Genomic DNA, 23,827 nt, shown 5'->3' on the forward strand with positions numbered 1-23,827 from the left:
CCCTACCACTTATCAAGACGTAAAAACTGACGGTAACTACATATATATATTATCGCAACAGTAAAAAACTAATAATTCTAGAAAACAACTTTTTAATGCCATACATCCACTAATGTAAGTTTCTTTGGCCTTTAATGTTAAATTTTTTTGAAGGCAGAGATCAATGCCGGAGGGAAACTTGGCGAAGTTAGACGCATGGCCTCCAGTTAACATGTACAAAGTTATTTCTCATGTGCAATTCTGCTTCCTGAATTATAATTTTTGTTGCAAAGTTGAACTTTGGGAGCTAATGTGTATCCAGATATGATTTGGTGGGGTATTCAAATCCTTGCAGAGCAGGCATTCGTCGCAAATCCTCCTCTGAGTATGCAGGAATGAACCAGTATTTCTTGTCGGTTCCAAATACCTGTCAAAGAAGCAATCATAACCAAATGTTCATAGATCCATGTTGTAAACCAAAAGAGGGAGAGATGTGAGGTCTGATGCGCATGCCAAAAGTATTCGCCAACTCCTATGCATTACTCACCGAAACAATACATCATCCAGATCAATTGGTAAATGAAGACCTGAAAAGAAGGCCAGTAGTGTGAATTTAGGAAAGGTTGGTTGAGTGTCTTCATTCAAGTGACTACACAGAAGAGGAATGTTGTGAGAGGCCAAGTGGGCAAGGAAAAGAGTTGGGTTGGTCAGGTTCAACAACCAGGGGAAGCAGAAGGAAATCATGATTTGGCTGAAAAAGATGCAGAACTATGGATACAATGACTGATCACCATTGAGAAAGAAGCATTTTTCTAAAAAATTTAGGGTCAGCTGACCCTTCAGCATCAGAATTATAACAGAGATGGCATAGAGTTACTAATAGCCTTCAGAAAGTCTCAGTTATTCAAGTTTATTTTTACTGAAGAAGTCCTGATCTGATGGCCCTACATGAATGGGGAATAATCCAGTATTTATTGTCGATTTTGAATGCCTGTCGAGGAAGCAATCAACCATATGCATATATATCAGTGTCCTATACCAACAAGGGAGAGGACAGGTGAATCTAATGAGCACATCAGATGAATTTACCAACCATATGCATCACAAATGCCAACCTGCCAGCCAAGTACGCTAGCTGATCTCTAGTCAAACAAAAAATCAATCCCTAACAGCTACAATTCTGGTTGATGCTCTGTAACTTGTGCTTTTCTGTGTTGATTGAGACCAAAGGATACAGGAACCCACATGGAATGTGACTTACGTTGTGCAAGCACCTATAAGGCTTTGGCAAGCTGAGGGCATACAGGATCATAACACTGATACACAAGGCCATGCTTTAGAAGTTAATTTTTTTTTTCAATTTTTCTAAATGTTCTGAACCAACATACAGCCAGATATAATCAGATCCATGCTAGTCACTCTGCCATCAGTGAGTTTAAACTCATTTTCTTGTACAGAAATTTCAATCCAATTGGTGTTAAATCCTTGTGAACCACCATAAGATTTTGAATTAGGAATGTATATCAACAATATCTGGGCAACAAGCAATCAGGACGAAGATCTTGTAGTGGAACTATTTTGGTGCCTTTGGTTTCTATTAATAACTAATTCTATTTCCTATGAATTTGTATGGAAAGTATTACTTTGTTTAGTTGCAAAAGAGTTTGAAATATTAATATTCACAAAATTGTGAATAACTATTTATGCCGATTGGGCAACAAAATTGCGATTCCTTGTTCACATGGAATAACTATTTATTGCACAATTCCAGGTAATTTTTGTTTACTTTATTCTCAAAAAGAGAATCATATTCTTATTTTATTCAACCCTTCAGAAAATATGAACTCTGAGCCAGCAAAACCAGTCTGACAGACAACCAAGCAGAATAGACATGTCGGCAGACTAGTCGAGCAAAGTGAGCAGATGGAACTGAATGTGATGGGCAGGTCAAGTGAGATGAAGAAATTATTTTTTCCTTGACATAATTGTCAAAGCCAGTGAATGGATAGAAAAACTGAAATTAATGAAAATGTTAGGTACCAAAAGTGCCAATGAAGGTGCTGATACAGGCAAAAGAACTTCTAACCTGTTCGAAATTCTTCTTTCGGCCAAGATCATACTCCCAATTTGGAGTTGTTTTTTTCTCATATGCCTGATGTACATAAGGATGTTAGCCATTGGAAATGCACCTAAAAACTGGCATTTCATTTGCAAAGTTACATACCTCAATTGTTGTTGTATTCTTCATTACTAAAGAGACGTGCATGATCAGAAATCCCATGACACTTAATGCAAATGCCAGATTCAATACTGAAACAAAACAATCCTTGTCAGTACACTGTAAAGTAGAAAAAGCAAACAGATGTCCCAAATAAAAGTTACTATTTTCATAATAAAAATGAAGTGTGCATACCAAATGCGAGAAAAGTAGTTGCGAGTGTTCCTGGTGTCCCGGGTATCTCCACATCTTTAAAGAAAGCAATAAAATGGGGAAAGAGTGAAAGGGTGACAAGAGATGTCTCAAGAAATGTGTAAAACTGCATCCAAAAGAAGAAATGGATAGTACGATGAACCAATGCTGTCAGCAGATTAAATCAAATCTTAATAGTCAGTATCTAGATTTAGGTATTAGCATCCACATTAAGATAGTTCCTTTGTTTGACAAGCAAATTACTACAATTAATTTTGCATGTGCTGAATATAAATGAAAAACAAAAATGGAAAATAAGAGGTATATATATTTAATCCTATGTCAATAGGTTCTCATAAAGTTAAACATAAGAACCAGGGGAACAAGAATAACTCCAAGCAACGCTTGGCTGTGAGCCCTTCCTATTCAGATTTTCTATAGGAAAAAAATATAAGAAGATGGTCAGCCTATAATCATCATAATTGCAATGTTGTGTTAGTCACAACTATTTCGAGTCCGCCATATGGATCGTATCTCTACATTGAACTCGGTGCAAAGCCTATAATATAGTGAGTCTATAAATTAGTCAAATTTGATCTCTTCTTATTTGACTTGTGGCTATCACACCAGGAATCTAGAACCTTGAATAATACAACAAGAGATGGAGAAAATGGAGCATATTATCTTACCAATCTTGACATAATAAAAGGGTAACTAAGCTTCGTGTTCATGTGCTTAAGATAACAAACATAGTTATTCCAATCCATATTTCCCACAGCTTGCTCTTGAAATCCTTTTACTCCATACAAATTAAAATTATTCATAGTAGCAATTAAAGATAACTTAGCCATGTGAAAAATTGGCCATGGTGCTGAGACTTGATGAAAACAGACCCCCAGCAAGTTAATCATGGCAAGCAAGAAATCCCAATTTGTCATGCAATCAATTTGATTCAATTCAACTAAAAGTAAGATCAACTTATCTGGGAGCTTCAAAGTTTTAAACTTATTTATATGACTTATACAATCAAGTAATGATGGGAAGTTGGAAAAGGAAACTATGAAATTAACATTTTAGATCCATCCAACAATGCCGCAAGCATATAGTAATTCACTAGAAGCATAGGAGAAATCCAATTCATGGCTTTTGCACTGGCAATTTTTTTCAGCAAGAATCCCAGATATTTTAGCAAAATAAGAGAAGAGACAGGAACTGATAAACTTACCAGAAAAAGTAGAAAGAATTTATAGTTTAAAGCCCCCACACAATTGACGACCCACACACAATGGTGATCCATCTTAAGTACACATCTACCACCTAAAATAAGGATTAATATCAAACAAGAGGCAGATAGATAATAAAACCAATGATAGAGAAATTCAGCGAACTTCTCATTAGCAAAAATTAAGTGCATGGTCTTACAAACAGAACAGTGATGGCAGCGAGGTGGTTTCAACTGATTGCACTTCCTGCAGTATCTTATTTTTGGACTTCCTGTGTCTGTAAGAGATCCAGGTTGTTGCAAATTTAGAATATTGCCACTGAACTCTGTGCCAGTTAACGGAGCAGTTTCAGCAATCTCCTCATCTACAGCGGGCTTCCAATTTGAGGGCACACTGCCAGGGTCTGTAAGTACCACGGAGAAATAGGCCCACAGAAGTAATCCCAACTGTGTAGCCAAATATCTTAGTGAGAGATGAAATGCACAGATATAACTACATAGATAGAAGAAAACAAGTTCTCCCTTCGAAATCCTTTCATCAAAAGTTCTCATTTGGTAATTCCAACTAAGCAGGGGTAAATTTTCGCCTTCAAAAAATTCCCTACGCGGCAATCAAGTTCCACGCTCGACTCAGCCTTCCAACGAATGCACCACCGAGGTACAAAGAATGTCCAATGCAAAGGCACAACAAAAGCCACAAGCAAGTGGAACAATACAAAATTACTTACAATTCGCTCATGATTCGCCCATACAAATCCTTCACGATCTTGCCCACAATTCTTCATGATTTGCCTAGACAAATCCCCCATGGACCTAGAATCTTGCCCATGATTTGCCTCTATGTCACTCCTCCATTGCCAATGACCCCCTTGCCTATTTATTATGCATAGGCAAGCAGTTACAAGGAAAGTTACATGGTAGTTGCCCCAACCACCAATGCCACATGTACAAAACCGACTCAACTTCTACAAAATTGTTTTGTCCACATGTCTTGGATGCATTGGTACCATGCCAAGTGACAACCTGCACACCTTGTGCTTTGCCCCATCATCATGCTGCATTGGCTTCTGCCAAGTGTCAACATGCACCACGAACAAGTCTATTTGTCTTCACCTTTGGCACGACGGACAAGTCCATCTATTTGCCCCGTGTTCAGACCATGGCTTCGCTTCTTTGGCCCTGCGCTAAAGTATGCATGCCAAGTGCTCGACCTGCGGCTCCGTTTCTTTGGCACCATCGACAAGTCCATTTGTCCGCTCCTTTGGCGTCACGGACAAGTCCATTTGTCCGCCCAATGTTCGCCCAACGGCTCTACTTCTTTGGCACCACGTACAAGTTCATTTGTCTATTTCTTTGGCACCATGGACAAGTTCATCTGTTTGCTCCTTTGTTGCTGCTTGGCATGCCCAGCACAGATGCCTTGCTCGCCTGATCACCAAGTCTGCTTTTGCATGACTAGTGCATTGGACAACACCCCGCGTACTGTCACAAGTCTCTACTATTTGGCATGCCTTGCGCATAGGACATGCTCGGGACATTGCCAAATCTGCCTTTTGCATGACTTGGGCTTGGGCAGCCCTACGCTACCGCCCTAATGCTTGTCATGCTTTGCGCACATGCCATGCTCGTTGGATTGCCAAGTCTTTACCTTCTGCATGACTTGGACTTAGGCAACCCCATGCTACCGCTCCGCTGGCTGCTTGGCATGCCTTGCGCACATGCCACACTCGCTTGTTTGCCAAGTCTTTGCCTTCTGCATAACTTGGGCTTAGGCAGCTCCACGTTGCCGCTCCACTGGTTGCTTGGCATGTCTTGCGCACATGTCACGCCCGCTTCTTTGCCAAGTCTACCTCCTGCAAACTTGGGCTTAGACAGTGCCCCACGCACTGCCAATTCGCTGCTTGGCATGGCTTGCGCCCATGCCACGTCTACTGATTTGCCAAGTTTACCTCCACTTGGGCTTGGACAGTGCCCCGCGCACAGCCAGTCCGCTGCTTGGCATGGCTTGTGCCCATGCCACGCCCGCTGGTTTGCCAAGTCGGCCTTGGGTTTAGATAGTGCCCCGCGCACTGCCAGTTCACTTCTTGGCATGTCTTGCGCGCATGCCAGGCTTGCTGGTATACCAAGTCTGCTTCCTGCAAGACTTGGGCTTTGGACAGCTCCGCGCTGCCCGAATTCCTCACTTCCAGCCGAGCCACCAAGTTAGGGGGCTAACAAACCACCCCCACTAGAAGAATTTGACACCCTCGTCGAATGTTGCCCAAGGCAAGCCTCTCGCTCCAGCATTGTCCGCACGAACTTACTGGAATTCTTCAGTGAGAACCTCCCCAATGGAGGGCAAATCAACACTTTTCTGTGAATCTGAACACGTTTCTCCATCAGAGACCCACGAATTTGCTCAATTGAAGCCTCCCCCTTGGCAATCTTTCCCATCAAATGTAATCAGCAACTTTCTCCGTGAAATAACTGAATAAGACTTCGAGCAATGTCATCCGTTCTCTAATTTCGTTGTTGCTTCTAGCCATCTTTTGTTGAATTTTCACCCAAACTTTGGGGTAATTTTTAGCCTTCAAAAATTCCCTATGCAACAATCAAATCCCACACTTAACTCAGCCTTCCAACGAATGCACCACCAAGGTACAAAGAATGCCCAATGCAAAGGCACAACAAAAGTCACAAGCAAGCAAGCAAGCAACATCAACAAGTACAGGAAAACTCCCAACATTTATTACCCCGATAACAAAGGAATACAAGTGGAACAATACAAAATTGTTTACAAATTGCTCATGATCCGTCCATACAAATCCTTCACGATCTTGCTCACAATTCTTCACGATTCGCCCAGACAAATCCCCCTTGGACTTTGCCTAGAATCTTGCCCATGATTTGCTTCTATGTCACTCCTCCATTGTCAATGACCCCCTTGTCTATTTATCATGCATAGACAAGCGGTTACAAGGAAAGTTACATGGTAATTGGCCCAACCACCAATGTCACATGAACAAAACCAACTCAACTTCTACAAAACCGTTTTGTCCACGTGTCTTGGCTGCATTGGCACCATGCTAAGTGGTAGCCTGCACACCTTGTGCTTTGCCCCATCATCATGATGCATTGGCTCCTGCCAAGTGTCAACATGCACCACGGACAAGTCCATCTGTCCACACCTTTGGTACCACAGACCAGTCCATCTATCCGTCCCGCGTTCAGTCCATGGCTCCGCTTCTTTGGCCCTGCGCCAAAGTCTGTATGCATGCCAAGTGCTCGGCCCACGGCTCCGTTTCTTTGGCACCACCAACAAGTCCATCTGTTCGCTCCTTTGGCGCTACCGACAAGTCCATCTGTCGATCCAACGGCTCTACTTCTTTGGCACCATGTACAAGTACATCTGTCCGCTTCTTTGGCACCACGAACAAGTCCATCTGTTCGCACCACAGACAAGTCCATTTGTCCGCTCCTTTGTTGCTACTTGGCATGCCCAGCACGCATGCCTTGCTCGCTTGATCACCAAGTCTGCTCTTGCATGATTGGTGCATTGGACAGCACCCCACAATGTCATAAGTCTTCACCATTTGGCATGCCTTGCGCATAGGCCTTGGGAGATTGCCAAGTCTGTCTTCTGCATGACTTGGTCTTGGGCAGCCCCACGCCGCCGCTCCAACGCTTGGCATGCCTTGCACACATGCCATGCTGTTGGATTGTCAAGTATTTGCCTTCTACATGACTTGGGCTTAGGTAGACCCACACTGCCGTGGCTGCTTAGCATATCTTGCGCAGATGTCACGCTCACTTGTTTGCCAAGTCTTTGCCTTCTGCATGACTTGGACTTAGGCAGCCCCACGTTGCCGCTCCAGTAGCCGCTTGATATGTCTTGCGCACATGCCACGCCCGCTTCTTTGCCAAGTCTGCCTCCTGAGACAGACTTGGGGTTGGACAATGCCCCGCGCACTGCCAGTCTTGGCATGGCTTGCGCCCATGCCATGTCCACTGGTTTGGCAAGTCTGTCTGCTGCACAGCTGGGCTTAGATAGTGCCCCGCGCATAGCCAGTCCGCTGCTTGGCACGGCTTGCGCCCATGCCACGCCCGTTGGTTTGCCAAGTCTGCCTCCCACAGACTTGGGCTTAGACAGTCCCCTCGCACTGCCGGTTCACTTCTTGGCATGTCTTGCGCACATGTCAGGCCCGCTGGTATACCAAGTCTGTCTCCTGCAAGACTTGGGCTTTGAACAACCCCACACTGCCTGAATTCCTCGCGTCCAGCCGAGCCACCAAGTTAGGGGGCTAACAGCAACCATGATTTTTCTCTTAATATGCAAAAAGAGATGGTAGTTTATTAATAGATTATTGTGTATCATTGGCAACTCAGATTTACATGAAAGGTGGAGTTGTAATTTAAAGAAACTCGAAAATCTCACCTCGTGTAAATTTCGTGAGCATACAGAGGTTGGGATTTCATGAACATCCCAAAGCCTCCCGATAAAATAAAATATGTTCATGTCAATACAAGAGCTGAGGCCATAAAGTGTTAGCCAAGTGCATCCAGTGTTAACGATTCTTTTGAAGACTGTAGGACTTTTACTTAATCTAAATATGTTAGGGGTCATTTTCTTTCTAATCAAAGCTCTTTTGATTCTGAGTAGATCGATTGTACTTAAAGAAAAGTTCATTGAAGATAAGAAGCTCCGTATTAGCATAGAAAAGGTAGTTTTGTTTGCATGGATCCTTAAAGCTATATAATCTAAATTTGAGGAACTTGAATCGAGTACCAGGATATGGAAAGGGACCAAGACAGCAAGAGATCGAAGTGAGCTGAAACCTCCGGCGAAGAGGGCCGGCCCGTAGTTGGAGACGACGACGGCATAATAGCTTGCGCCTACGACGCCGAGGACGACGAGGATCATGAGCGAACCGAGAGCCCGCAGCGCGGTACAGAACTTGAAGACGTTCCACGCCATGACGACAGCCCCAGATCTCATCGCCTGAATGGATCGGAATGGAATCGTTTACTCTCTCTTCTCCGGACAACGCCACTCCCCTTTCCTTTGATTCAAGGATCCAATTTTAGGGTTTTGAATGAGCATGGAAAAGGGATCGAAGGAAGGCGATCGATCCGGCGAGGGTGATGAATAATGGGACAAATTGTCTGGCAGATCTTTTGCATTCTGGCTTTTGTCTTAAACGTGCTCTAAATATTTCAATATTTATCCAAAATACTAATTTAGTAGATAAAATAGAAGCAAATATATATATTTTTTAAAAAAATACAAATAAAGGAAGGGAAAATAGTAGAAAATTATATAATTGGGATGATAAAAACAAATAAACCTGCTATTCATATAATAAATAATAAAATTGATATTATAAAAATAATTTTATTAATATAACACATAAATTATGATTTATAATAATAAAAATATTATATTCCAATCTAAACATTTCAGGGCCAAAAACATAAGTAGAAAATGTTTAAAATAGTAAAAAAACAAGTTAATTTTGTTTCCTATTTTCAAATTGAAACTATCAGTTTCAAGAGTGTCAAAAAAAACAAACAAATAAATAAATTTTTATTTCAGCACAATCAACTAAATATATATAGACATAAAAATAATATTGGATCCTTTGAATTATTTTTTGCGATTCGATGATGATTTTTTTTGTATGCATTGATCAAATAGATAATCCTTATTTATAAAATAGATGAAAATTATTCATCCTTATCAATATATATCAAATAGATCATAAAAAACGATCCAAAAAATCTACTTCCCATAAAAATATAAAAATATCTCGCACATTAAACACTCGAAAACTATCATTATTAAAATACTACACTTACAAATATTTATTTCTATAGCAAAGAGGCAAATTGAGCCATCATAGAATTAGACTATTTTCAATTCCTCACGAAATAATAATAAAATAAAAAATTACGTCAAATCAACGACTAATCTAAATAAATTTTGCCAAAGGATCCGCTTACGCGTGTCCGAGAAAGAAGTATAGAAACAACAATTCATCGTTCGATGAAGAAGAAAACGTCGACGTCCATCTTTCCATTCCAAAAATAAAAAATAACAGGCAAATAGGATTTAAGCAAATAATAAATGAACCGTGCATATTATTTTAGAAAGTTAACCTTTACTATTTTTTTAAATTACTAAAATACAAAAATATAGGGTCCCGCCAGAGGTGGGGCCCTATGCCCAGGCGGGGTTGAAGGAGAGAAGAATGAATTTATTAGAATAATAGTATAAAAATATTTGTAGTGCTGACAATTGCTTTAAAGAACCAGTCTGATGTTCAAAAAAATATATATATCAATTGGGCAAAAAGACAAACTTCCCAAACACATCCTTGGAGGCTTGGACACTGCACAAGTAAAGCTAAGTGAGTGACATGTGATGGCATTGATTCTAGAATGACTTCTCAATAAAGCAAGCAAATGATAGGGTTTAAAGAAACACCAGGGGCATATTTCTTAACTTAAATTAACTTTACTAATTTGGGCAATGTTGTTATAACTTCATGGTGGTTCCTCCATAGTTTTCAATTGAAGAGTCACTCTCGAGCTAGTGACAACCAAGCTCCCTTCCATAATGGAGTTGGGTGGGTCGGGAAATTGATATTATATTTACAATTTTTGTAAATATCAGATAAAATTATAATGTAGCATATGAGGTATCTTATTTTATGATTATTTATTTAAATTAAGCATTTCATTTTTATTTTAAATATATAATAATTAGGGGGGCATAGATAATATATATGATTTTAACATATAATTGTTTTTTCATATATAAAATATAATCGGGAGATATTTTACCTTTTAAACTAAACATAGCTTGCCAGGCTGGCCCATCGATGTCTCCCAAACGTGGGGCCCAGCGGTTCCCGGACTCGAAAGCAATTATTGAATCCGATTATCCCGCCAAATTAAATACCCCGCTCCTCGCCCACGCTATGCCGCACCCATTCCGTCCCTTTCTCTTTCGTTTCTTCTTCGCGACGCCTCCGTTCTAGATCCGTCCGCTAGGTTTCCACTCAGGGAGGAACGATGAGGGAGATCATCAGCATTCACATTGGACAGGCCGGGATCCAGGTTGGGAATGCCTGTTGGGAGTTGTACTGTCTCGAGCATGGCATCCAGCCCGACGGTATAATGCCCAGGTGAGATCTTCAAATTGGGTTTCTCAAAATCATGGGTTCTTGGCCAGATCTTTTTTTTTTTTTTATTATCTCAGCTTTGATATAGGATAAAGATATATTCATTTTGGTATCCGCTGTTGTGAGATCTCGGGTTTTTATTTTGAAATTTGAATAATGTTTTTTTTTTAAATAATTTATCTGCAAGATCTGTTTCGAGATAGGTATTAATGTTATACAAGCTTATGCGAGTTTATTCGATTTGGTCTTCAATCTCAGTTGTTATCTATCTCATTGTTCTTTTAATTTCCATATTTTGGGGTTTTGGGATTTACTTGGCAAAAATCTAAGGTTTGTTTTAAATTCGTATAACGCTGGGAGTTATTTTTGAAATGGCGAAGCAATGGTGAATGATAACATTTTTATTACGCCGAGATGTAGTTCAGTGATCGAAATTATTTTGTTGATATTTTCAAGCTGATTGTTTAGTTCGGATCTCATTCATTGCTTTCAGATCTGGTTCAAGATCTCAACTTTCTTCTGTTTTTCTGATCTAATGTTCTTCTCGATCTCTTCAGTGATAGCACAGTTGGAATGGCTTGCGATGCCTTCAATACGTTCTTCAGTGAAACTGGTGCTGGAAAGCATGTACCTCGAGCCATCTTTGTGGATCTAGAGCCAACTGTCATTGACGAAGTTAGAACTGGAACTTATCGACAGCTCTTCCATCCCGAGCAGCTCATCTCTGGGAAGGAAGATGCTGCAAATAACTTTGCCCGGGGTCATTACACAGGTAGCCTTACAAACTAGCATGCATATGAAATTGTCCTGTGCCCGGAACTTGATCTTGTGTTTTCTAATGGCATGCAGTGGGGAAGGAAATCGTAGATCTCTGTCTAGATCGCGTCAGGAAACTCGCTGACAACTGCACTGGTCTGCAAGGGTTTTTAGTCTTCAATGCTGTTGGTGGAGGTACTGGATCTGGTTTGGGATCTTTGCTCTTGGAGAGACTCTCTGTTGATTATGGCAAGAAGTCGAAGCTTGGGTTCACCATCTATCCTTCTCCTCAGGTATTGTTAACTTCTGCAATTTTACTTACTCTCTCGTTTGGTAGAGTGAATTAGGCGTGTGTCTGTTGAAGCACATATACTTGTGATGCAGCGTTTCATCTGTCTTTTATCGTACAAAACAATGCTCCATGTGATGTTTTATCTGTCCTTACATTATACATGATAAATGCATATATAGTCAGTATAGAATTACAATTTGCAAGTCACGAAATGTTGATAACTACGGAGTTCTACTTAGGCGTGTCAAGATACTCATCTGATCGTTGTGGTTTTTAATCAGTTGCCACTAGCTAACCTTGAAGTATATTGGGTTTATCTTTGTTTTGGCGATGCCTTTTATATGGGGCTGCTTTCTTATTTTTCATCCCTACAGATTCGTGATCTCATAAAGGGTAGTGTGATTAGCATTAACATCCTTTTTTTGTTTATTGATATAGGTATTCTAAAGTCACTTGCATTTTACCTTGTTTTGCTTGTAGGTCTCTACGGCGGTTGTGGAACCATATAACAGTGTCCTTTCAACTCATTCTTTGCTTGAGCACACTGATGTTGCTGTGCTTTTAGACAATGAGGCCATCTACGATATCTGCCGAAGGTCTTTAGATATTGAGCGTCCTACTTATACCAACCTCAACAGATTGATTTCTCAGGTCATATCTTCCTTGACCACATCTCTAAGATTTGATGGAGCAATTAATGTGGACATCACGGAGTTCCAAACTAATCTTGTCCCATACCCTAGAATTCACTTCATGCTCTCCTCGTATGCCCCGGTTATTTCAGCTGAGAAAGCATACCATGAGCAATTGTCGGTTCCTGAAATCACAAATGCGGTGTTCGAACCATCCAGTATGATGGCTAAATGTGACCCAAGACATGGAAAATACATGGCTTGTTGTTTGATGTACCGTGGAGATGTTGTGCCTAAGGATGTCAATGCTGCCGTTGCAACCATTAAAACTAAAAGAACTGTCCAGTTTGTGGACTGGTGAGTAACATGTTCACTTGTTATGAGTTTTTGAATTGCAAGGTTGACGTCTTGTGTACTTTTGATTGATTACTATATCTCTGTTATGTTTTGGAGGTGCCCTACTGGTTTCAAGTGCGGTATTAACTATCAGCCGCCGACTGTGGTGCCTGGAGGTGACCTGGCCAAGGTTCAGCGCGCCGTATGCATGATCAGTAACAACACTGCTGTTGCTGAAGTGTTCTCGAGAATTGACCACAAGTTTGATCTCATGTACGCCAAGCGAGCCTTTGTCCACTGGTACGTCGGCGAAGGAATGGAAGAAGGTGAGTTCTCCGAAGCACGAGAGGATTTGGCTGCTCTCGAGAAGGACTATGAGGAGGTCGGTGCTGAAGGTGCAGACGAAGATGGTGAAGAGCCTGAAGATTACTAAGTTGTCTCGTTTGCTATTCTGGAATTTGCTCTTTGTTTGCCTTCTGGTTCGTGGATCATTGTATCGGGTTGAAGCTTTGTCATGGTTTTGTGTTGGAAATTTGGATTGTTCAAGACCGTAAGCTAGAACTGGTTTAGCTATTGTGCGTACAATGTGATCGACCTCATTTCATATTCCTACTATTTGATTGTGCTATACCTTAGCGATTAGCGAATTTTATCTCTCTTTTTCTTTGTTTTTTTTCTCTCTTCCTGTGTGACACTTGCCTTGTTCACTTTTGGCAGCGAGCATTTCTTGCTGAAGGCCTGTAGCGTCAGTTGTCACTGATGTTATTGACCATTAAACAGTGTAATCCAAGATAAAGACAAACTTCATGTCACTGATAAATTATCTAACAAATTGTTCAGTGTACATTGCCTACTAAAATGATAGAAACACACTAATCGATTTCGAACGTAGTCCATACAAATAAACACATGCTTTCTCTAGCATTGGAACCTTGCTAAGAAAAACAAAAGGTATAAAGCAATTTTTCCAAGTCCAATTCTCTGCCTGCCTAAGAATTGAAAGATGAGAATAGCTTTAGCAACCCCAAGGCCTTCAACTGATCCAGCAATTATGAGAACATTGATGGCAAGAGAGCACAAGACCATCAGTTCTCATGCCATAAGTACATTACTTTGCCATCAAATGGTAATATGCTCAAAGATTTGCGACTACGATGATCTCAAATCACTTCAAGTTCTTTGACGCTCAGTGACTGAACGTTAACCATGTGAATTAAAAAAGGGGAAACAGACAATCACCTCAAGTTCTGTGAGCCTCGATGACTGAAAGTAACCATGAGCAGATAAAAAGGAAAACAGATGAAGATTGCTAGCCAAGGATGGGTGGGTCAACACTCAATTTGTAAATGTTGATTGGAAGAAAATCAGGGCAGGAGAAAATTTGTATGAACCGGTTCCACTGCTCAAAATTTTTGAAGAATTTACTTGTCTAACAATATCCTACCAGTACCAATGATTATCAGATCAAGGTCAAAGTATCTTTATCTGCCTGTCTTTATCCCCTTAAGCTCACGCACTGTCTTTATCCTCTTAAGCTCACGTGCCAAGGCCTTCTCTCTGTCAAATGGCACTTCTAAGTTCTTGTTTACACTGGTAGGTGTTTTTTTGCTGCTTCTATTGGCAGCATCACTTGCAGCAATCCCCTTACTTGATGTGGTGTTCTTTCTACTGAAGTTGCTAGACGTGTTATGCACTATGGCTGATGTTTTTCTATTTTTTTCGCTGGACGTCGAACTCATATTATTTCCAGTACTAGATTCAGTATTCATACTCCCAGATTTGCCCAAACCATTCCCTTCGCTTATTTGAACTTTTGTTTCTGCATGATAGACTGTATCAGAAAGTTTCAAACCTGTGGCAGAAATTCTCAGTTTAGCCCGTGACTTCGCAAACCATTTAGCAATCTGCATAGGATGCAACCATAACTTACATAACTTGAGATTTAAGATAAGAGAGAGATGTAAGAAAGGTAATACAGGGTGGAGAGACCTGCGTAGTTGTCAAGCCTAATTCTTTTGAGAGACTTCCTTTCACCTCTTGACTAGGATATTGATTTTGTTTGAAGGTTTCCTCAAGCCGCTGTGTACAAAGAAGGAATAATTAGCATTCTTTTGCGACAAAAATTGTAACCATTATTTCACATAGTCAAAAATTGCAAAATAAATAAAAAACAACTAGCCATTAGAAACCCAAGTAGGTCACACAAGCATGTGCTGATAATAAGAACACTTTTGAGAGGGCAGCATATATAGAAAGGCAATAGTTTCTGAAACAATGAATCAGCAACGAGCATAAACCTAATTATGCTGATGCACTAACCTTTTGCGCATAGATAAGAAAGATACCCTAATTAAATAGGCATTTTGAACAACAACAACAACCTTTTCCCACTAGATAGAGTCAGCTGTATGAATCCTTTTATGCCATTGAGCTCTATCTCCTATTATATCATCATCTATATTTAAATAAATTTTATCTTGCTTTATTATTACTAACCAAGTCTTTTTTAGTCTTCCTCTTCCTCGATTGATATGCATATTTATCATAGTTTCACATTGCCTAACTGGAACATTTATTGGTCGTCTAAGTACATGTCCGTACTGTCTTAAACGTAGAGTTTTTCCTCAATAGATGCAACTCCGACTTTCTCTCTAATGCTCTCATTTCTTATTTTGTTCATCTTCGTATATCCACACATCCACCTTAACATCCTCATCTTCTGCTTATGTGCTCGAGTCATAGCCCAACATTCAGCTCCATATAACATAACAAGTCGAACTGCGGTTTTATAGAACTTACCTTTAAGTTTAAGAAGTACTTTACGGTCACATAGAACACTCGACGCTCTCCTCCATTTCACACATCCTGCTTGTATTCTATGTATGACATCTCTCTCAATCTCTCCATCATTTTGTAAAAATGATCCTAAATATTTAAATCTCTCAATTCCGGACAACTCGTCCTCTCCTATCTTAACAATTGTTTCATTACTTCTAATATTACTAAACTTAAATTCCATATATTCTGTCTTTAATCTACTAAGCTTAAAACCTTTCCCTTCTAGCGTTTCCCTCCAAAATTCTAGCTTAGTATTTACTCCTTCACGTGTCTTATCTACCAAAATAATATCATCTGCAAACAACATGTACCACGATACTGTGTCTTGAATGTACGCAGTGAGTTCGTCCATAATTAATATAAAAAGATAGGGACTTAGAGTTGATCCTTGATGTAACCCTATCTTTATTGGAAATGTTTCAATTACTCCCCTGAAGTCTTTACTCTGATCGTTACATCTTTATACATATCCTTAATTAGTTCAATATATGTTACGCTAATACCTCTCTTTTCTAAAATTCTCCATATAATTTTTCTTGGGACTCTATCATAAGCTTTTTCTAAGTCAATGAATACCATGTGTAGATCTTGTTTTTGCTTCCGATATTTTTCAATTAATTGTCTAAGAAGATGTATAACTTCTATTGTCGACCTTCCAAACATGAACCCAAATTGATTTTCTATCACTGTGATCTCCTTCCTTAATATTTTTTGTATTACTTTTTCCCAAAGTTTCATAGTATGACTCATTAATTTAATACCCTTATAGTTTGCACAATTTTATATATCTCCCTTATTCTTATATAAGGGCATTTTGAACAAATATAGGCTAAATAACCATCAGAAAAATACACAATAAATCAAAATTTAAAATTTCAAACCGTGCCACAATTTTAGTTTATGACCAAAATAATATGATTTCGGTCTTGTATCATGTCATATCAATATAGTTTTGATGCTTTTTAAGTACATGTATATTGATTTAAACATATTTTTTATTAATATTTGATTGTTATAAATACTTATTATTAAGTTATATTTGAAATGTTGAATTTAAATTTTGATATTATGTTTAATGCTGACTAAGGTCAATTTAGGATTAGTAAAACTCCATCAAATAAACATGATAAGATTAAGTAGGTTTAAATTGAATTGAATTTAAATTTATTTTAATAAGTTTAAAATTAAACCAAATTTATATATAATAATTTAATTCATACTATGTATAAGGTTATAAATTATATTATATATTTTTTATTTTTCTTAATAATCTATTCCATCCAACTTAAAAAGGTATTGAATCACTTATAAAATTATTTAGCATGATATTGAAAACAAAAAAAATATTTGATCGATAGAGGATAAGCATTCTAGTTCCTTATACAAGAACAAAAGAAACATATAAAATTGTGCAAACAATATGAATATTAAACTAATGAGTCATACCATAAAACTTTAAAAAAAAATAATAGAAAAAAATTAAAAAATAAGACAACCGAAAATCAATTTGAATGCATGTTTGAAAAGTCGACAATAGAAGCTATACATCTTAAACAATTAATTGAAAAATATCAAGAACAAAAATAAAATCTATACACGATATTCTTTGAGTTAAAAAAAAATGTTGGCGTAACATATATTAAATTAATTAAGGATATGTACGAGGATGTAACCACTAGAGTAAAGACTTCAGGCAGAAAAACTGAAACATTTCTAATAAAGATAAGATTATATCGATGATTAACTCTAAGTCCCTATCTTTTTATACTAATTATGGATGAACTGTACAATGGTGCATATTGTTTATAGATGATATTGTTTTGGTAATTAAAACACGTGAAGGAGTAAATGCTAAACTAAAATCTTGGTGAGAAACTAGAAGAGAAAAATTTTAGACTTAGTAGAATAAAGACATAATATATGAAATTTAAATTTAACAATATTAGACATAATAAGACAATTGTTAAGATAAAAGATGACGAGTTACCCTGAACCGAGAGCTTTAGATATTTAGGATCTTTTTTACAAAATGATGAAAGAATTGAGAGATATCTTACATAGAGAAAAGCGTCGGGTGTTTTATGTAATTATAAAATACCTCTAAAATTTAAAGAAAAAAAATACAAAACCGCAATTAGACATACTATGTTATATGGAGCTGAATGTTGAATTATGACTCGAACACATAAGCCGAAAATGAGAATTGCAGAGATAAAAATGTTAAGATAGATGTGTGAACATATAAGAATGGACAAAATAAAAATAAAGCATTAGAGAGAGTCGAAGTTTACATCTATTGAGAGAAAATTCCGAAAGACATGTTCAAGATGATACGAGCACACACTTAGACGACCAATAAATACTCCAATTAGGTGATATGAAACTATGACAAACACGCATATAAAATGAGAAAGAGGAAGAACGTATAAAAAGACTTGGTTAGTAACAATAAAATAAAATAAAATTTATTTAAGTATAGATGATGATATAGTAGGAGATATAACTCAATAGCGTAAAATGATCCATATATCCGACCCCACCAAATAGGACAAGGCTTGATTGTTATTGTTGTAGTATTTACCTTGTGTATAAATGGAAGAAAAAAATATAGGATTTTTTTCTCTAGATGGATGAAAGAAAAAAAATAACCATCATTAAAAAGGTTTTTTCCTCTTTATTTACTCTCATGGACAACGGATAAAGACCTCTGCAAAATCACAACATCTCACGAATCATGCTGGTCCAAGAGCGGAACATAAAATTCTGCTCGTGTCTATTGGCACAATATCATGCAATAAATCATCAAACTCTTGAATGGCAAAGTTATTGTAGTGATAGATATACTATCGTGCTGCAAAAACATGAGCAACTCTCATCATTATCTAGTACCAAATTGAGCATTAGTAATGCGTCACCTATATTAAAAAACTGATGAATGAAATTAAGTTTATTAAGAACCACTAAAATCAATCAAATCCACTCATTAATTCAAGCAGCAGCCTATTTATTTTATTAAGCGCAGTAAAGAGATATTTGGTTCCTGAAAACTAGTTTTTCTCAGTAGAGTGAAAATGTTAAGTCTACCAATCGAATCAATTGCATGGTTTGCCAATATAAGCAGCAACTGACTTATCATGCTTAATCAACTGAAACAGAAGCTTATACTGGTGATAGTGCAAATAAGCGATAGGAGAAGGGTGATGTTCTGAAGGTTCGAGCAGCATGCAGTGCCAGGCAAATCATTGTTGGTTAAATTTGGTATTAATGACTGGCACCAGATGGTGAGGTCACAATAGTTTTGGTGCAGTGCATAGGCAAAGGAATTGACCAGGGTTGAGTGCCATGTAGCATAGATGGGATTAAAAAAAAATTACAGGCAATACAAGAAACTAAAATTAAAAGGCTGATAAAATCTGATATGACCCCTTTACACAATATGACTTAACATAAATTTTGAGAGTCAGTGTTTGGTGAAATCAAGTTAGTGTATTAAGTAGGTTGACCAGTTTACAACTAAGAACAAGTCGTGTTCCTGTTAAAACTCCCACTTCTAATTTCATATAATTCATATTTCTTCAAACCTAAACTAATACATTTGTTCAAGAGTCATTAGGTGAAATTTCGATGATATTTGTGTCTATGTTAAGTTTTTTATACGAATTGTTTATAAAAATGAATTAGCACAATATTTTGGGTTAAGCATATGGAAATGAATTAGCACCAGATTTACTTACATGCATTAAGCAAGTCAATGGGCTGGGCCAGGTCAGATAATATAACACATGTGGCCTGTAGCTTATATGGGCTAGGTGCAGGCCACCCACATATAATCATGTTGTTTCACCCTCTCATCCTTACCAGGTTCAGATTAACACATTTTTTTTAATTAAAAGAGTGATTGGTCACGTGTGATATAGCCAACTTATGAAACACTCACTTGAACTGCAACCTCTAGGTGCAAACAACCAGAAGACCAACTATATAAGTGTATAATACAGACCAATAGTTAACTACACAATGTTAAGAAACAGAAAATAACAATGGGCATATCTGATTGCAAGTCACAAATTCTTTTTGAAGTTTGCAAATAGTAAGCATAAAGAGATTTAGAGAATAACAAGGATACCTGGTTTACATGTGGTGCGTAACTCTTTTTACCAGTGGAAGTAGTTTTGTTTCCATTTTCAGCATGCAAATGATCATTGATATGTTGTTCATTCAAGTACTGTTGTGTTTTAGGTGTACTCTTCTCTGCGGGCTCTAAAACTTGCTGCTGGTCTGGATTTAACATGGCTAACGGAGGCACATCAACCATGTCTTTGATACTCAAGTTTCTTTGATGATTAACTGAATAACTTCTTCCATATGACAATGAGGCAGATTCCCTTTTGTTCTTACCTTTCTTAACCTTCACTGCCTTACCTTTCTCCTTCCACTCTTCATCTTCACTTGAATCTGAAGATGCTTTACCGTAAGACACCTATCAAATTCAAAATGCCAAAATCAGAATGAAAGAACAAGTTAAACACATTATTGAAATAAATTTAGCTTGAAATCTACAAAGTATAGAAAATTATATAAACCAGCAACAAACTTCAGAGCAATTTTGACATCAGCCAACAACATTCATGAGGCTTCTAAGAGGCCAACATATCCTGTAGGTCCAAATCATTCTTCAACTGGACAGGACCAATCTAATAGCCAATGGCCTGGCCTGATTGGTCAAACAGGGGAAAATTTAGTCCAAGATTTGAAACAGCCAAAAGTGTTTGCTTCTTTCTTGATAGAAATAGGAGAGACAATTTGATATACTACATGCTAAAAAGAAAGAAAGAGGTAACCAATAGAGGAATAGAAAAGAGAACAAAGGAAAATCCAAAGGAAAGAGAGAATTGAATTCATGAATCATAATCTGCACCTGAATACAATATTAGATGCCATATATAGAGATGATATCTAAATTACCCACAAAAAATTAAGGATATTACACCTACCACAAGACAAACAAACCAATAAACCAGTATATAAAGGCTTATCTAAGGTGCAAATGATATGTATTGAGCATCAGGCATATATACCAAAGCCAATGGAATAATTCTCACATCATTAAGTTTTTCATAATCCAATCGCTGCTGCTGCCTTGTCTTTGGCACAGGACATGAGTTGTCAAAGTCAGCCTCCACCATAGGTGGATGCCTAGTATTTGTTGTATTTTTTCGTGTGGCTTTCCTCCCTTCCTGCGAGCAATCAGCCATTCTGGAATCCAGTTGAGATGATGTAACTTCATCAACATTCACTCTTTTACTAAGCTCCAAACAAAATTCATCAGAATCTGATGTAAAGTCTGATTCATTTGATGCTGGTCCTTCATTTTGATCATCCTTATTTGGATCCAGACATTCAGGATCATAATCATCATCCTCTGAATCATCAGAAGGAAGACCCAGAACATCAACATTATTATATCCTACAGATTCTAAATCCTCCTCAGATAGTGAAGTAGAATCTATTTCTTCAGAACTTGATCCTTCTTCCTTCTCTTCAGCAGCAACTTCAACATCAGGGTCATAATCATTATCTTCTGAATCATCAGATGGATAATTAGAATCATCTAACTGGTTGTTACCATTTGCAATGACAGCTGCTTCAGGAAAAACTTTCTGAATGTAAAATACAATGGATAAAAACATAAGAATATTTAAATTGGCACAAAACTTCTGAAACAGATCAGCATAAAGCTTAATTGCTCAATAAATTTACCTCCCAAGTGTCTTCTATTGTAAGGGTACTTCCTTGAAATTCATTAAGCAAGTTAAAGCAATCCACCTTGCAATCACATGCAGGGCACAACCATCCTTGATCTCCAGGAGGAACTTGGTGAAAGATAGAACATAACAACAAAAATTTTTAAGGTTGCTAGAAATGCTAACATCATTAAATCTTATCACAAATATTTACTTTCATGAGTTTGCAACGGTGGACTCAAACACTTTTGGTGAAAACCTCGTTCGCAACTACCGTCACACAGGATGATATCATTGTCAGTTGATAGATCCTTTGAGTCACATGTTGCACAAATTATCTGCAGTAAGATAAGAAGAAAGCAAGATAGTATGACGCAAGGCTTCATATTGTTTTCCAAAAAATTGCAGTAGAATGACACTCATGATTTGCACATACATTTTCATAGTCAATTTCATCATTGTCAAACATATTTTCATCAGGCCTTCCCTCAGAAAGCAATGAATCTAGATGGCACATGGATTCACGAATCCTTAATTTGCAACGTAGAATTTCAGATTTGGCTCGTTCAAGCTCCTTTTCAGGTCTGATCTTTTCCAAACTGCAAGGGCACATTTGAATAGTTAAGAAAAATAACCTGCAACAGCAAACATCTAAATATTTCGTTAAAGTGGGTTTCTCAGAGAGCATATACTTTTGGCCCTTCCATCCTTCATGCGAATATGCATCAATCAGGCTTTGCTCATAGTTAATTCGATTCAACAAGTATCTTATCCGTTTTCTAATTAGTGCAAACTCATTATTTAACATGCTTTTTTCTTTTCTTTTCTTCCTCCTTTTCCTTTCATTTTTTATTGAATTTGAGGCAGGAATGGACTGCTCATTGGAAATCTTAGCAGCACTACTGGATGATCGAAGAACTCTGACACCAGCAACTGAAGATCTAAGAGGATATCTACTCGGCCACGGTGTTTGAGAAGCTTTTTTCCTCTTCTTATTGGATTTGGCAACATTATTCTGTGCACCACTTGCAGATATGGTATTTTCATCATCATCCTGTTCACAATCTGCAGGGTGAAATTCTCTGGAGTCATCCTTCACAGCATCAACTAAGGAATCTTTATCTTGATGATTTGATTTTTCTTTAAACAAGGAGTCCTTGGTTTTCTTGCCATCAACCTTGCAAGAAGATTGCTCCATATACAAGGGAAGCAACTTCAATTATCTAAAGAAAAGAAGGATTTGCTGCTGAATGGGATGTCGAAGGAGGTTCAGACTATGCACCATGGAATCTTATTCCATCAATCAAAGAATACTAAATTACCTGCAATTATCAGATCATAAAGCAAATTTGGGATGTCAATATTAACACAACAAACTAAGGCAAACAGGAAATCCCAGCTTTAATTACATGGCTGATAAATGATAAGGCATAAGACATTTAGCAAAAACAAAAATTTGATCAAGGGTACAGCATAACACAAGAAAAGAGAGAAGGCACATTGTATAACCATCCCAACAACAAAAAGAAGCATTAGTGCAAAAAAAATAAAAAAAAAAAAAGGAGAATCAACAGCCAGATTTAGGAAACAAAGAGGATCAAACATAAAAATATATATTGACCTTTAAACATGATATATTTAGCTACGTCCACAGTTAAAGGTATCTGGTAATTTCAGTATAACATGCCAGCCCGTATTTTGATTAGTAGCTAGTCATTGAGTCAGCACACCGTTAAATCTGCACAAATTGCCTGCATTACATAATTTCCCTTAAAGAACAATGGCCATGACCATCTACCAAACGAACCCTAATGGCCAAACTCCAAGTATCACCTCTACAGAAAAAGCAAATCAATCAGTAAATGTGAATGCATATTCAAGAAAAGAGATGAGGGTAGCAGCAGGGACTGAAATTGCCCCATCCAGTAATATAGATATAAAATGCTAAAAAAGATGCAATTTTGGCGCACTTAGTAGTGAATGAAGTAGCCTCTTTTTACTTCTTTAACTCGATATCCATGAAAAACTAAAAAGAATTAAGTTTTCCGTCCGAAAGAAACGTGACCCGAAGATGCAAACGAAGAAAAAAAGTTTGGATCTTGGATAGTTACCTCCCAAATACAACAAATCGGACGCTCAAAATCTCGATGGTATGGAGCTTTCTGCCCCGTCGAAGCGAGAATGAGTTGACGAGCGAAGTAAATCGGAGAGAGGTGCCTACGAGCGCACGCCTGCGGCGAATCTTGTGAGGGACAGGGAAGCTGTGTCTCGCTTGAGGATCGAGGCGGGTTCAGGTCCGGAAAGAGAGGGGAAACGAAAAAGATTAACCCTAGGGGCGAGTCCGGATGACGTTGGGCTTCAAGCCTTAAATACAAGGGCCGCCCAATTACAGCCCAATTTAGTTCAAAACTCGAAATTTTGTTGAACCAAAAAGTGGCGCTATGATTTGGGCGGG

At 38.1% G+C, this 23,827-nt stretch overlaps 3 protein-coding genes across 4 annotated transcripts; 1 reads left to right on the plus strand and 2 right to left on the minus strand.

Annotated features, from left to right (window-relative positions):
- Window positions 1-27: 27 nt before the first annotated feature.
- Window positions 28-8,776, minus strand: LOC122035906 (probable protein S-acyltransferase 14). 2 transcript variants are annotated; one of them, XM_042595065.1, is made up of 8 exons: window positions 8,377-8,776; window positions 3,812-4,058; window positions 3,615-3,706; window positions 2,393-2,516; window positions 2,204-2,289; window positions 2,066-2,131; window positions 527-566; window positions 28-406 (listed from the first exon to the last, which is right to left on the minus strand). In XM_042595065.1, exons 1-8 carry the CDS (start codon window positions 8,584-8,586, stop codon window positions 321-323), a joined length of 951 nt encoding a protein of 316 aa, XP_042450999.1. In that variant the 5' UTR covers window positions 8,587-8,776; the 3' UTR covers window positions 28-320. The 2 variants fall into 2 exon arrangements, with proteins under 2 accessions (XP_042450999.1, XP_042451000.1); XM_042595066.1 differs by lacking the exon at window positions 527-566.
- A 1,791-nt stretch (window positions 8,777-10,567) lies between these two features.
- Window positions 10,568-13,418, plus strand: LOC122035894 (tubulin alpha-3 chain). The gene is made up of 5 exons (XM_042595048.1): window positions 10,568-10,777; window positions 11,332-11,546; window positions 11,624-11,823; window positions 12,303-12,811; window positions 12,908-13,418. Exons 1-5 carry the CDS (start codon window positions 10,665-10,667, stop codon window positions 13,221-13,223), a joined length of 1,353 nt encoding a protein of 450 aa, XP_042450982.1. The 5' UTR covers window positions 10,568-10,664; the 3' UTR covers window positions 13,224-13,418.
- A 154-nt stretch (window positions 13,419-13,572) lies between these two features.
- On the minus strand, window positions 13,573-23,705 carry LOC122035893 (homeobox protein HOX1A-like). The gene is made up of 9 exons (XM_042595047.1): window positions 23,484-23,705; window positions 22,065-22,694; window positions 21,809-21,971; window positions 21,587-21,710; window positions 21,389-21,501; window positions 20,731-21,288; window positions 19,755-20,108; window positions 14,780-14,869; window positions 13,573-14,694 (listed from the first exon to the last, which is right to left on the minus strand). The coding sequence occupies exons 2-9, from the start codon at window positions 22,568-22,570 to the stop codon at window positions 14,272-14,274; spliced, it is 2,331 nt and encodes a 776-aa protein (XP_042450981.1). The 5' UTR covers window positions 22,571-22,694; window positions 23,484-23,705; the 3' UTR covers window positions 13,573-14,271.
- Between the last annotated feature and the right edge of the window lie 122 nt (window positions 23,706-23,827).

Source organism: Zingiber officinale, unplaced genomic scaffold (assembly GCF_018446385.1).
Source record: "Zingiber officinale cultivar Zhangliang unplaced genomic scaffold, Zo_v1.1 ctg125, whole genome shotgun sequence".
Lineage (NCBI taxonomy): Eukaryota > Viridiplantae > Streptophyta > Magnoliopsida > Zingiberales > Zingiberaceae > Zingiber > Zingiber officinale.

Bases quoted from the DNA above. Each gene is read 5' to 3' on its own strand.
- LOC122035893 (XM_042595047.1), bottom strand. From the start codon at position 22,570: ATGGAGCAATCTTCTTGCAAGGTTGATGGCAAGAAAACCAAGGACTCC. The intron at 21,972-22,064 runs GTATATGCTCTC...GTGCCCTTGCAG, and splicing joins GAAGGATGGAAGGGCCAAAA to TTTGGAAAAGATCAGACCTG. The intron at 14,695-14,779 runs GTCTCTCCACCC...CATCCTATGCAG, and splicing joins TAGGCTTGACAACTACGCAG to ATTGCTAAATGGTTTGCGAA.
- LOC122035906 (XM_042595065.1), bottom strand. From the start codon at position 8,586: ATGAGATCTGGGGCTGTCGTCATGGCGTGGAACGTCTTCAAGTTCTGT. The intron at 2,290-2,392 runs GTATGCACACTT...GTTTTGTTTCAG, and splicing joins AACTACTTTTCTCGCATTTG to TATTGAATCTGGCATTTGCA. The intron at 2,132-2,203 runs GTATGTAACTTT...TATGTACATCAG, and splicing joins AGAATACAACAACAATTGAG to GCATATGAGAAAAAAACAAC.
- LOC122035894 (XM_042595048.1), top strand. From the start codon at position 10,665: ATGAGGGAGATCATCAGCATTCACATTGGACAGGCCGGGATCCAGGTT. The intron at 10,778-11,331 runs GTGAGATCTTCA...CGATCTCTTCAG, and splicing joins CCCGACGGTATAATGCCCAG to TGATAGCACAGTTGGAATGG. The intron at 12,812-12,907 runs GTGAGTAACATG...TATGTTTTGGAG, and splicing joins ACTGTCCAGTTTGTGGACTG to GTGCCCTACTGGTTTCAAGT.